The 15,330-nt window shown below is 39.2% G+C and overlaps 1 protein-coding gene across 1 annotated transcript in view; it reads left to right on the forward strand.

The window, feature by feature from the left end:
- Positions 1–15,330, forward strand: part of LOC138604899 (histone H2AX-like) — a 135,711-nt gene that overhangs the window by 72,527 nt on the left and 47,854 nt on the right. The window contains exon 2 of the mRNA XM_069676935.1: positions 1,803–1,829. Coding sequence (XP_069533036.1) covers positions 1,803–1,829 — 27 coding nt within the window. The remainder of the gene's footprint in view (positions 1–1,802; positions 1,830–15,330) is intronic.

Genomic DNA, 15,330 nt, shown 5'->3' on the forward strand with positions numbered 1-15,330 from the left:
ATGTGATCACAGAGCAGCTCTGAACTTTGGAACAACTGCAGTCAAACATTAATAGACACTATAAAACTTTATCAGCTAGATTATAAAGGTCTTAATTTACAGTTTCATGCTCAGTCTTTTATTTTACAACCAGGAAATAAAACGTAGAAAGATGGACTTTATTACTTCAGTCTAATTATTAATAATTAGAATTTATCCTTGTTTTTCTCATTGTTATTGTTCGTTATAACGTATCTGTGTTAAACTGGACGGACAATAATGGTGTTTTAAAAAGAGACAGTGTGTGTGTAAAAACTGTATGTATGAAGTAAGTCTGTTCATGAAGACAGTGTGTGCAAAGACTGTGGCCGAAGTAGTTCTGGATCCGTCACATTGACGATCACCTCAAAGCTCTTATCACTGCTCGGAGGAGAACCATATAGTGAAAACAATGGAGACTTCATCCAGATCCCTCATCCAGATACCCATCTGTTGAATATGCTTTATATTTAATAGCCTGAAGTTTAATCTATGAAACATGTTTTGATGTCTTTTAATATTTTAAGTGCATGTTTGTTGTGCATCAATGATGAAGATTCAGGGAAGTGTTACAGGTCATTAATTTCCTGTAGGATCCGACAGTAAACTTCACCTTTCAGTCTGACATTTGCAAAAGAAAAACAAACAAACTTAAAACTGCTTTCCCTTCCTGTACAGATGTGTCATGTGCTGGGTCTTTTCAGATAAGGTCCTGATGAGTTTTTATAAGGTTGAAAATCCCATCTGATGATGTCATTTTCCAGATCTGCTATCTTTGTTACATATGAATATGTATTTCACATATGTATTTCTGATTCTGCTTGTGTAAAATAAAAAATTTGAAATCTGGGTTTTCATAATTCTGTGTGTGTAACATCAAATATGTTGTCTTGCTTGAGTAAGATAAGATTAAGATGAGATAGTACTTTATTGAAATTCGGTTGTTGCAACAGTACAAAGACAAGCAAGAAGCAAGTAGCAAGAAGGCAAGTACAAATAGAAACAGGAATAGATAGAAATAAAATTACATAAGATACAACTGATACACAAAAGGAAGAGCGTACTAAATGAAGAGTTGAACAATTCATACCCAATAATTTAACTACATGTCAGCCAGAGTTCCTTTGCACAGCATTATTTCTAATACTTCCCTGGTTTTTAAAATGTAGACCATCAAAATCTAAGTTTGGCTTTCTCGATGAATTCTCTGAGCTGTCGCCCAAGGTCTCCACAGATTATGATTATTATTATAGGTGATTTTAATACACATGTCGAAAATCAGACAGACCCAGATGCTAGAAACATCATAAGCATACTGGAGGTGTAACCAGGTAGTCTGAGCAGTGATTAAAAAGACAAAGCCATGAGACCAAAACGAGCCTGTTAGAATAACTACTCAGTTATAATGGTCCATTGGCGCTCCCTAGTGGCGTAATTAAGAGAGTGAAGTGATATACCTGTGACGGGGTTTCCTCTCGCTTCTTTATCCAGAGAGAGAGTACAGACACGAGCACGACAGTAGCGTTAGCAGGTAGCTCTCGTGAGGGAAATAAAATTGATTCATGGCTTAAATTAAAGTACAACCTATTAACAGTAGATGAGTACAGATTCTCGGAAACTGGAAAACAAAGTTATCCAACAGCCACGGAGCTGCCGACCCATCCCAGCGGCGAGTGTATTAAATATCCCGGTGAGTTAGCTGCTAGCTAATGTAAACAGCTAATTAGCATTATTGGTGTTGCTAAATTAGGAGAACTGTACCTCTTTTATATGTTAAAAACCAGTCGGGTTAAGCTTATGACCAGATGCAAGTACAAAAAAATATTGTCTAATGTGAAATTATTGATGTTTATGCACTTCAAAAAGTTAAGTTAGTGGTTTATCAACAGTTAATTTTCTGTCCTTTTGTTATGGCTGTTATGCTTTATAGCCATTAATCTGTGCAGATAACAACAAGTTAAGTTAAAATGTGTAGACCGAATGTTTTGGCGTGTGTAGCTCTTACAATGAATGTGGTTAGTAACAATATTATATTACACTTTAACATGTACAACTCAGTGATCGCTCTGCACGTTTTGTGTAGGCTGTTTTTTTGTGTGTGTTGCTGCAGACATAAGTGGATTGCTCAGGTCTCTGCCATCACTGCCTCCTTGTCTCCATCTCCATTATCTCCATCTTCTCACCGCGCACTGGATCTTCACAGCAGTCATCATCTTCAGTTCTCATCTCCAACACTCATCAGACAACAATGGACAGTTTCTTGCTATGGGTGGTAGGAACTCGATTGTGTCTCTTAAAAAAACATTTCATGGAACAGTTCTGAACAAACATTAAAAGTCACATATTACAGGAAAAACACGTTTTTCCTTGCCCATATATAGATATATTTTTTTTGTCATCCTTCAGCCTAGCAAACCTCAGAATGTGGAAAGCAAAAGTTGCTGGGTTTTTTCCACAGCCTACCTACTGGGAAAGCATGTCCTTAAACACGCCGTTTTGATTTGGCTTCCCTTTCTATCTAGGAAGGGGAGTCATTTGCTTAATGCCCACCTCCACAGTGGATAACAACGCCCACTCCCCTCTGCTGTCTGTGCACGACAGCCGCCATTGTTGTTCTTCGCTGCCGCAGACTCTGAGATGTTGGAGGTTAGCGCGAGACACGCCAACTGTTCTGTTATTGGCTGCAGGAACCAACCATGTCTTTATGCCCTCTCAGCATCGGAGGATAAAAAGAAACAGTGGTTAGTGTTTAGAATGTTCAAGCTGCAGCTGCTGTTAACTTGTTCGTCTGTGCTAACCACTTTACGTCAGACTGCTTCAACAACGAGGGTCAGTACAAGGCTGGCTTTGCCTCCAAACTGACCCTTAAAGATGGATCCATACCAACTGTACTTGACCCAACAACAGCTGTGCAATCGGTAAGTGTCCCCACTTTGTGATGATATTTACGGTTAATTCCAAGTAACATGTCGCACTTTGCTAACAAGTGTTAGTTTATTAGAGGCATTGTTTGGTTAGATTTTTATGTAGTCTAAGGCGCTTTGTTGATAAATTAGCTGCCTTGTGTGGAGAGAAAGAGAAACCGATATTAACGGGTATTTTATGGTGATTAACCTATTAACCAGCGAGCGGGTCACAAAAAGAGCAGGTCTAGACCGGCTTTTTGTTATATATACAGTGATGTGTATATGTTTTTGTTCATGCGCCCGTACGCCTGCACTTCACCCCGGCTCTGAAGCTGTGTGAGCGGTGGAGACGGCACGGTGGTCCCTGGGACCTTATATTTAATTGTATTTAGGCTCATGAAATGTACCCGTATTCACGAATATGCAGTATATTACTACAGACATTCCTGTAAACTTATGTTGCGACGTCTGCTGTAATAACCATCTGTTTACTCCATGTTTATGTGCATTGTCCCGGCTTGTCTCTGGCAGAGCTCTGCTTTGCGACACAGCTGCTGCTGAACGGGGAGACACTTTCTGTTTGTTGCGGGCATCCAAAGTACTGATAACACAGTTGTATTTTAATTTTAATTTTGGTTGAGAGCTGGTGTGTTATCCATCTGTACACTTACAAGTCACTTACAGACTTGTACATTTCATTAGAGTAGAACATGAATTATGATTGATATGATATGATTTAATATTATGATGATCATTAATTACGGGCCTAACACTTCCATATGTCTTCTGTTCTTTCAGGGACCCCTGCTTTCTATAAGCTGGTGAACAGAGTCTTGAAAGATGTGGCAAAGCTGAGCCCTCACCCTCAGACCTCATCGCTCCACAGCGTTATTCTTCGCTTTGCTCCCAAGAATGTGGTTTTCCCATTTATTGGAATGCTGTGCAGGTAAATAAGAAACACGTCTGTCTGAATCTTAATCAATGTGTTTTTCTAATGTGTTGTTATTATCAGTAATTTACTTTTCTTTATTTCCCCAGTAGCCCTGTATTTCAATATAAATGATAACCGCCCCTGTTACTGTTGGCATTATATCTGCACAAAGTTTTCTGAGTGATATCGTTTCTCGTATTATAAATCTTTAGCGAAAGCGGAAGACTTTTATTTTGAAAGCCTCAGTGGGGATGCAGGATGCTCGAGCGTAACGTTGATAGATATGATGCTAGCTGGTTTGATCAAAGGCAGAAGCTAAAGCAAAGCTACTTTCCTGGCATGCAGCCAACGAGGTAATTTGAGTGTATTTCCTTTCGTTTATTGGTATTTTCTTTATCACGTTCGCTTAGTGTGAGCTGACGTGTTGTATGCTTAATAATGTGTATTTGTTTTATTAGTTTTCACGGTTGGTGGTGGAGACCGAGTCTTCATTAAACCCGTCAAAAGAAAACCCACTTGTGTCTGATTGTGTTGGGAGGGGACGTGAAGATTCGCCCTTTAAAGCCCCCAAAAGACAGCTGAAGGTGAACCGCTCCCCAAGAAGGGCGTGTGCACAGCCAAGCCAGTCAAAAGCAGACCTTCAGTATGTTTACCAACACACATTTTTAATGCACACACAAAACTTTGCAAATATAAAATTAACATACATATTTAAATGTCAGGACAATTAATAAAATCTAATACGAAATAATCTATAAAACAATTAAACATTTTGGTATTTGACGGTGTTGGTACACGCCTGAATGTGATGCATTCTTTTGTAATGGATGATATAGTGACATTTGTTTGTGTTGCTGTGGTTACGTAGATGATTTGATGGACCTCATCTTCTCTCAGACCTTCCTGGATCCTGCACCTTGTTGAAAAGAAGGCCTGTGCGCTCAGTTTGAGAAGCCAGCCGAGGAGGAATCTTTATACCAGGTTTATTGTTCTTGTGTGTGTAAAAAGTCTCCCTTTTGAAAATCCTGCTTTAGCCGTTGCTGCAACACTTCAGCCGCTGCCTCCTCCTCCTGTTCGGGATCAGATTCACGATCAGTCATGTACGGTCTTACTAGATTTCCTCCCGCAAGTGGTTTGCCAGAAGTGGCCGCCATGTTTGTAGTGTTTTCTGCGTCTGCGACCTCCCCCGGAACCCAAGCGATCAGGTAGCCAGTCAGAGCAGCGCCTCATTGCAGGCTCTCTCAGAGCCAGGATGTGTGTGTTTTTTTGGAACAGAATTCATAACCGTGTTTATTGGAGTAGTATGTGTATGCAGAGCCGGAGGCTGCAGATGCAGGACCGCAATTCTGGGAGCGCATTTTATCAACATGGCTGACAACCGTAGTGTGAGTATTGTATGTGAATCAAATTATTTGTTCAATGTCATAAAAAAAATATTTTATGTTGAATTTGACAGCGAAATTAATGTTTTACTGTGATTCGTTCAATATGATATGACTATATTTACTACTATGATCAGTCTGAAAGGCACTACAAACATTCATCTGATAGCTAATGATAGCTTGGTGGAAACAAACTGTTTGGTGGGAAAGGGGAATTTGCTACTTCTAATGAAACTGAAGTGTGAAGACCAACTAAGTGATGACTTAATTACTATGAAAAATAATTTTAGTCTGTGCATTTAAATACACTTAAAAAGAGGATGAAAGCAATAGTCTGGATGATGTGGGAAAAACATTACGTTTTCATTAAAGCCTGTTTTTATTGTATTGATGTCTTACCATTTTAGTTAAGTTTAAATATGCTCATAATTTGACTGCTTACTGTCTGTTTACCCCACAATTAGTATTATCAGACAGTTTACTTCATTTTTAATAGGATTTATGTCGGCCTTTTCTGCAGGTCTACAGCCTGTTAGATCATGTCATTTACTGTTTAGCTGAGACTATATGAAGTGATTTTGTGGACTCAAATTACCAATACAATCTTGATAAGCTATCTACCAATAGTAGTTCAATTAAGAAGTAGTAATGTTTTTGAAGTGTAACTGATATTTCTGTTATCCCAGCATTGATTATGTTGTCTTTTTACTGCTCTAGTGAAGTGGAGGAATTCTATAGGCAATTAAGGAAGGGGAAGCATTAAATGGTAGGTAGTGCTGTTTCCTACTTCACAATTTGAACTTTGAAGATTAATGGGTCTGGAAAAGTCAGACATCAATAACATGTTCTTTCTGTTCCTTCCTTTCGGTCTCTGCGTCTTTGTCTCTCTGCCTGTTTGTTGGGGTGACAGAGAAGAATGCCTGATGTCCTCACTGACCACCTGTCATGCTCAGTGTGTATTTTATGACCTTTTGTTTTTCTGTTCAGAAAAATGTTTTTCATTGTTTGTTCTGTTTTTGTACTTTAATAAAGATTCTATTTCAATATCTCAAGAATCTGTGTATGTTATATTTACATTTATACAAACAATATATATTTGGGTGTAAAAACGTCTTTATTTGCTTTTACAGTTGTCCAATAGGGGGCACTGTCGCAAAAACACAAGGGTCCTAGAAATGCTGTCCCAGAATTACGGTCCTGAATCTGCAGCCTCCGGCTCTGCAGACACATAGTATTGGGGTTAAATGGCGGAGAGCAACAGTTTTCCAACACATTGCAGATTAATCACGTTAAATCCTGTGTTTCATTATGTTTTGTTTTTCTTCAAAGTCAACCAGAGTTTATCCTCAATAAACTGTTTCAGTTTTTGCTGCCGATATCTTCGTGCATGCTTTATGAAAAGTGTGTGTGTGTGTGTGTGTGTGTGTGTGTGTGTGTGTGTGTGTGTGTGTGTGAGATCCCAATTCATTCACAAGAGCACATTCACAAGATACACTCTGATGCACTCCAAACCTGCAGAGGACGACCACACACAAAAGAGGTTGGTGGAACCAAAACTCTCTGCAAGTGCTCAGAGGGACCATATTCACCTGCGCACTCACTGGAAAGGCATGGCATGAAATGTTTGGATGTAGCTCAGTTAGCCCTTTCACCTGCTCCTGGAAACAAGGCAGGACCACAGCTCCTGATCAATCAGAAGACGCAACTGGTAGGAAAGAACAACTTTGAATGTGGATGATGTGTTGAAGTTGTGCTTCTCCATGACTGTTTGGTTGAATTAGTGAGTAAAATGCAGTTTAAGTTGGATAATTTTGGTTATGCTAATTTAAGTTTATGTACTTTGTTGAAACTTTATGTGAACTTAATAGTTAAGCATGATGTTACTTTAAGTATTGTTACCTTAATCATTAACTGGTTTGAGGTCCTAGGTTAATTTGAATGACTTTGTTTGTTTTGATAATCAAGTAACGGTAACATTTATTCTTTAGGAGAACTTTGAGGCAAAATGTTTATTGGAATTTATTTGAGACTAATGCACGTCTTTTCTGTTTGTCTTGAAGGTTATCAACCTATTCTATTCTATTCTATTCTATTCCATCATTCATTATGTCCATTGAAACCATCAAACCCCAAACAATCTTCAAGATAAGATCAAAATAAAGTCAAAGAATAAGAAGAATTGAGTTGTCCTTTGCATCATTCAACAGTTGATCAAGTAGTTTTCAAGTTTGGGCAGAGTTGTGGTCACAAAAACACACAAAACTTGACAGTGTGTGTGTGTGTGTGACTCAGGTGGCTAAATGAAGATGTCTGATGAACCATTTCACTGCTTTTACACCGTCTTTGTAGGTTTAGGTTTTTAGAAAATGACGTCTCTGTTAGGAAGCAGAGTGTCGAGGTCGTGTCCAGTCTTCTTCTCTCCACATAACAAAGGAAGCTCCTTGTGGTTAAAAGTTTGGACCGGTGTTATTCAACTTGTGTAAATGATATCACACTTCACTGTACAATCACATTTTCCATCTTTATGCCTTTACCTTTACATTTTATCAATGTTCCTCGTTGAACCTCGTTGTGTTCTTTCCTTATAGCTCCCCCTGGGCTTCTAAGATGATGATGTTGATGATTACCATAATTACGATGAGGAAGATGACATGACAAACATGAGGACGAGCTAATACAACGATTACAACATGTACAGATTTGGAAGAGATCAAGTGGAACTTATGACACGTCACTGAAAGAATAAGGTTCTTTTTTAGTTTAATACAATTCAAAACTTTTCCAGCTTTTCTAGTTTATTTGTTGAAATGTTTTAGTCATAAAATCATTTAAGTATGAAATAAAATAAGAAACGAGCTGAGCTGCATGGACATGAACAGGCCAATTATCGCATAATAGTTAATGTTGCAACCTTCTGCATTTTACACAACGAGACAAGTCAGCTGTTCTACACAGACTCCAAGTTAATCCCCTCCTGAGACCCAAATTAAACTTTGAGAATTTCACTGAAGATAAATTAAGTCTTTGTGATGAAACAAACATGTTACAGTGAACATTTGTCAACAACACTTTGTTTATATTTTACAGGACGTTCATTATTTTTCATATTTATTGTTTCCTTCAGCATCAGATCAAAACCCTGCTGCAACATCAGCACCATCTAAAACAATCATGGAGCTAATTGAAATCACAAGTGAGTTAGTTTGAACAGTGTGAACCTTTCTGACAGCATTCGGACAATTTCCCACTTTTAGCAGTTTCACTGGTGCTTAGCAGACACACTGGATATCAACTAGGAACACAGGTTCGTTCTCAGGAAAAAGAATGACCTCATTACAACAGGCGTCACTCACTTTGACAACGGATACAAACTTATTTCTCAAACATGTGTACCCTGATCCAGGTGTCACAATGTTTTTTAGCCACACGAGCTAAACTTGTGTCCGTCAGTCCAAAATGTTTGAAGCCAAAGTTTCAGAATTTCCACGGGAGGTACCGAACATAACACCACGTCAGCTGAATCCCCACCAGCCTTAGCAGTGTTTTTGGTCCTGTGTCCTACACTCTCCACTGCACCACACTCTGCTTCTTCATTTCCTCATCATCTGAACGCTCAGAGTCTCCATCCACAATCCTGAGCAAAATGTTGTCTGTGTCAGTCAAATTCCTGTCGCCTGTGATTCCGTGAACTTCATATAAAAACAGATTGTTAGTACAAATGTTCACCACGGAGGACATCAGAAAAGTTATGGGGTTAAACTTTTGTGCATTTGAGTAGAAAGCTTTGCTTTGTCAGTCAGTTGAAACCCTTTCCTGTCTAAAACACATCAACTATGTGCTGTAGAAACATCATACATGTGTATTTTTCACTATTTACCTCTTGCTCCAGTAAAATGTGGCTGCTGAGATGGCAGCCAGTTTGAAAAGGCAGAACTCCTGTTGTGAATGACACACCCCAACAAATGATAGCTCATTGGAAAGGCCAGGATGTCCTCTACATGGCACAACAGGTTTCAGCACAATAGCTTTTAAGGGTGTAGAAATGTCCTTTGGACACTCATGTGCCCCACAGAGGACAACAATGTATTGCTGGCTCTCAGGAGGATATAGTAAGATCATGTAAAGTACATCTCCATCACAGCTCTCGGTGCCTTTTTAGTGTTATAAAAAAAAGTCCTAATATCCACTCTTTCATTACCAAACTCATGTAGATGAATGGAAGTTGTGGGTTTCCTGATGGAATAGACTTTATTATTGTCTGTGAAGGTTCTCAGTCCTCCTGGTCATGGCAATCCGAAGCTTCATCCAAAAGGCAACTGGACTCGGTCGAAGCTCTTGAAGACGTTTCACCTCTCATCAGAAAGGCTTCTTCAGTTCTGAACTGACTGGTGGACGGAGCTAGAAATATAAGCCTCTGTAGGTCATTAGTGTGCTAATAGATGTGTAATCAGGGGAGAGTCGTTAACCTGGGCTGTTGACCTAATGGCAACGAGCGTCGTGAGCACCCTCTGGTGTTGACGGGTGGTCACATGATCCTGAGTGTGAGTGTGATCTCCGCTGTTTGGGCAGAGAATTCAACACTGCGTTGTAAGTGGGTGATAGGTGGTGTTTTAGGCCACCACCTCTGTTAAGGGAGAGAGATGGCTTCTTTGACGCCTCTTTCAAACCAGGACCAGAACCTTGCTGTCTTCAAAGGAGTGTGCTTTGTCCTTTAGATGTAGGTGGACAGCTGAGCTGCTCTCCTATGCTGGGCCGTGTGTTGAAGTGTACAGGAATATTGTGTTTGTTTAAAATCCTCCTGAGTTTCTCAGATTCTGCAGACAGGTCGGGAATAACAACGCTGTGGCGTTTGTTCTCTTCCTTCCTGTCGGAGTTGTGTTTCAGGAACATCTCAAGGATCAGGAACATCTGACAGCTCTGTGTGTTCTTGCTCTCTCTCACTCTGTTTGTGTTGCGGGTCAGCCGAGCCCTCCTGCTCCCAGTTTGCCACACCTCTGAGCCGAGATCTCACACTCCTCACACCTGAGACTCACCTGTCATCAGTGGAGCTGAGGATGTAATAAATCCCAGTGTTGAGGGCTGGCAAGATGGCGGCGTGACAAGTTGAACTTTTACGAGCTCTCAGCACAAAACCTAAAGTAGCTGCTTTTTTAACGTAGTTACTGAAGTTTTGTTGGTGAAGTCAAAAAACGAAAGCTCTGTTTTTTCATCCAGACCCGAGTTTTGAACCTGCGCCACGAAAAAATGCCAAAATCTGCTCGAAGAAGTGATGTTAGCAAGGAGAAGGAAAGGACGTTAGCGTCTTTACTAGCGACCATGACTATGGCAACGGGATGGATTGCAACCTACAGTTGGCATGTGATGAAGAATTCCCACCGCTGCCTGTAACGCCAAGTAAGCCTCCACCTGCCAAGAAATCCACTATTTCCCAAATCCACACTGCCGACAGTGCTTTTAAGTCTGATGATGCTGTCCGCACGCTGGCTAACCTTATTAACTCCAGAAGTGACGTGCTTGAGAAAATGATGGACACTGTCCGCACTGAGATAAAAGTTATTAATGAGAAGATGGTTCTGCATGGCTTGTGTGGCAGACTTGGAGAGCTACGGTCGACGGTGGAATTTGAGGCTTTACGGTGTGCCAGAGGCGGAAAAAGAAAACGTGCGCACAGAGGTGATAAATGTGTGCCAAAAAGTGCTACCCTCTGAAAGGGAAAAGCTGCCCGACGCCATAGATGTTCATCGAGTGGGAAAACGGTGCCAAGACGACCCGAAGCCCCGCGGCGTTATCATCAGGTTCGTCTCCTGGCGTCTCGAGGAGGATATATGGCTTTTCTTCAAACCGCAGGACTGCGCTTCACTGAGGACTTGATGAAGGAGGACAGAGAAAATAGACAAAATCTGTGGCCAAAGATCAGAAGAGCACGAGGTGAAGGAACGACAGCCTACTTTGTGGGAGGAAGAGGATTCGTCAATGGTTCAGAAATCCATCCATGAGCAGGACCACAATCTTGGTTCTCTGTTTTCTCAGGTTCATTTAAGGTATTGAATTAATCTGGAAGATGCATACATGTTCCTATTAAGAGGAACTCAATATTATTTTTACTTCCTCATTCTCTAAAGAAATGTGGCACAAGAATGTTTATTTGAGGGAGAAAATGGAAGTTTTTCATTTAGTAATAGTTTTATATAAATGTTTTTCTCATTACTTCCAGAATGAGGATACAACCGACTTAACTTTTGTTAAAGTGTTAAGCCAGTTTGCCGAGTTATGTTATACTGGTGCTGAGCTCGTTGAGGTGCTTCTAGTTCTTTAGAGCTCAAAGTTTACACAAAGCATAATCTTTGCGTGTTTACTACTGTTTGTCTTAATATGTCAACTTTATCATTTGTATCACTTAATGCTCGGGGGTTACGCAACAATATTAAACGTAAAGCTTTAATTCTTTTTGCTGTTTAGGTCAGATTTTTTTTATGTACAAGAATCTCACTCTGTTTTAGATGATGCCAACGTTTGGAAATCTCAATGGGGTAATTCCATATGGCTCTCTCATGGTGCAGAACGCTCAGCTGGGGTGGCTACCTTAAAGAACAGGTTTAATGGGAATGTGCTACTTACAGAATGTGATCCAGCTGGTCATTTTATCTGCCAAGCGATTCAGTTCAATGATCTAATTCTCATAATAACCAATAGTGATGGATTCAACACAAAAAAGGAGAATGATAATCTTATCTTATCAACAGAGAACACATTGTTACGTTGGTTAGATACATTTCCAAATGCCACTCTGTTGTTAGGAGGTGACTTTAATATTATTCTGGATAGCACTATTGATAAATGGCCTCCTGGTCTAACGAAGAGAACAAACACCAATCTCAAAGCATTCATGGATAGGTTTAATCTTGAATATATCTGGAGAGAAAAGCATCCCAATAATAGAGCATTTACATGGAGTAATAAAACAGGCTCCAATCAATCAAGAATTGATTTTTGGCTGATTTCAAAGAGCTTTAACAGAAATGATATTGATGTGGAGATATGCCCCACCCCTCTTACAGATCATAAGGCTATACATATTAAGATGAATCTATCCACCTCTAAAACATGTGCTGCTCGTCTGTATATTGGACACTTAATAACTCTTTATTATTTAATGATGTGGTGAAAAAAGAGGTGACAGATCTGATTTCATATTTTTGGTCGAAAGCTAGAAAAGAAAAACAATTTGGTATTAACTGGGAACTTCTCAAGTTTGAGGTCGGTACATTTCTCAGAAAATTCGGTAGTGATAAAGCTAAATCCAGAAGAGCTGAAGAAATAAATGTGGTAACAAGGATCACTTTCTTATCTCACAGAGCCCCAGATACATTATCAGAACAGGAGAAACTACAACTGTCTCATTTGCAAATTAAACTAGATGAACTTAACAAACAAAAGGCAAAGGGTGCTTTTATCAGGTCCAGAACGAGATGGCTGGAAGAAGGTGAACAAAAGTCCCACTATTTTTTGAATCTAGAAAAACATCACTCCAGTATGAATAATATTAATAAGCTATATAGATCTGAGTTTTGCCAGGCATCAGTGGACGCCTTTTTGAACTCTCTAACAGTCAAAACTATTGGCGAAAAGGAAAGGCAGGTATGTGATCATTCTTTCACACTTGAGGAGGTTAAGAATGCAATGAATCTTTTGAAAGACAATAAGTCACCCGGTACTGATGGACTAGTTTCAGAATTTTACAAGTCTTTTGCTGATGAACTGGCCCCTTTTTTATTTGAAGTCTTTTTAGAAAGCATAGAAAAAGAACATCTCCCAACCACCGTGACTCAAGGATTGACAACTTTAATTCCCAAACCAACAAAGACACTTAATTTATTGATAATTGGCGGCCAATATCTTTGCTCAACAATGATTACAAGATATATGCTCTAATATTGGCCAAGAGACTTAAGATGGTTCTGGACTCAATCATTGAAGAAACGCAGTCAGGGTTCAGGCCCAAAAGACGCATAATAAACAACATTAAGCTAGTAATGGACATTTTGGATTACTCAGAAATGATTCATGACGATGGCTTTATTTTATTTTTAGACTTCTACAAGGCCTTCGACACAGTGGAGCATCAGTTTATTTTACAATCTTTGAAGACATTTGGCTTGGGTGAATATTTCTCTTCAGCTATAAAAACACTTAATATTAATAGTAATAGTTCCATTAAACTATTGGGAGGTACATCCCCTAGATTTAACCTGTCTAGAGGCATTAGGCAAGGTTGTCCTGCCTCCCCATATCTCTTTCTGATAGTGGCTCAGCTCTTGGCAGACCATATCAAATCTAGTGCGGTAAAAGGTATTTCTCTTCTTGGTAAAGAATGAATCATAACTCAGCTGGCGGACGACACCACACTATTTTGACAAAATGAAAACCAAGTATCTGTCGCCATTAAAGTAATCGGGGAGTTCTCAAAGGCGTCTGGTCTGTGCTTGAATATTAAAAAATGTGAACTTATGGCGATCAAAGAATGCGCTAAATCTGCACTTTACAACATTTAGTTAAAAAATGAGATGCAGTACTTAGGAATTCAAATCACTAAAAATCAATACAGGAGAAGCACCTTAAACTTTAATCCTATTATACAAAAAACTCAAAGAAAACTAAACCAGTGGCTCTTAAGGGATTTGTCACTAAGAGGTAGAATCTTACTTACTAAGGCAGAGGGAATCTCTCCACTGACATATGCAGCTTTGGCTCTGCATCTTGACCACAGACTACTAAAAGAGATTGACAAAATGCTGTTCAACTTTGGATGGAAAAATAGGACCCATTACTTAAAGACAACAGTTCTGATGAATTCATATGAAAATGGTGGGCTTAACTTTTTGGATTTTCACTGACGCATACATGTTTTCCTTGTTTGTAACTATAACATTGAAAAGATTCCTGTTAAAATGTCTGCTTTTCATCGCCAGGCCTTCTTATCATGGTCTCTAATCTACAAACACAACTTTTCACCTCACAACTGTTTTATATGGAATAACAAGGACATTTTGTATAAACATAAATCCCTCTTTGTGGAATATTGGTTTCAAAACAATATTATGTTGGTTGATCAGTTATTTAGTAGGGAGGGTCTTCTTTCTACATGTGAAGAGTTTCTCTCAGAATATAAGATCCCTGTAACACCTGGGGATTATGCCAAAGTGTTTGGGGCCATACCCTCTGGAGTGTGTATGCTCTTTAAATGTCCACCGAGGCTTGATGACCAACCACTTCCCTTGTTATCTCCAACAGACACGCCAATAGGGAAAGTGTGTTTGTCCAGACATCCTATTAATAACAATAAGTCTGTAAGAGCAATGTTTCAAAAACATGTCACAACTTGACCCTGTGTCATTTCATACTGGAATAGATCTGTGGATGGTGTGGCATGGAAGAAGGCTTGGTTTATACCAAATCAATATTTGATTACGAACAAAGTCAAGGAAATGTCCTTTAAACTCATTCATACATTTTATCCAGCTAAAAATTATATTAGAAATAGATTTCAGATAGATATTGATGTGAATTGTAGTTTTTGTAAAGAATTCCCTGAAACTGTTGTGCATCTATTTTGGTATTGCCCGACTGTTAAGCTGCTCTGGCAAAAACTTTGTGGCTTCATCCAGGATAGAATTGATGGACATTTTGCTTTGTATTGGAAGAATGTATTGTTTGGTCTCGTGGTAAATGATACCCACAATAACACCTGTGTGTACATGATAAATCTTATTATTATAATGGCCAAATTTCACATCCATAAATACAAATTCACAGGTAAAAAAACATGCTTCATTGCCTTTTGTAACGAGTTCAAGCAATACATCCAGTCAATTAAAGACTCTGAGAAACCCAAAGCAATTAAAAGTGTTTCAGCTCGTGATACTTTAAAAACATTGACATAGACTGTGACCCCCCCAGCATAATCTGAGATATTTTTGGGATCTTTGTTTTTTGTTTATGTCCTTTACTTTCTCTTTTCTTTATTCTGCTTTAAAGGCAGATAATATATACTTTCATAATATCTGTATACTTCATTTCCTGTTCGTTAATTGCT

The sequence above is a fragment of the Semicossyphus pulcher genome, unplaced genomic scaffold (genome assembly GCF_022749685.1).
Source record: "Semicossyphus pulcher isolate SPU_LCO1_2020_fin unplaced genomic scaffold, fSemPul1.0.p SCAF_27, whole genome shotgun sequence".
Lineage (NCBI taxonomy): Eukaryota > Metazoa > Chordata > Actinopteri > Labriformes > Labridae > Semicossyphus > Semicossyphus pulcher.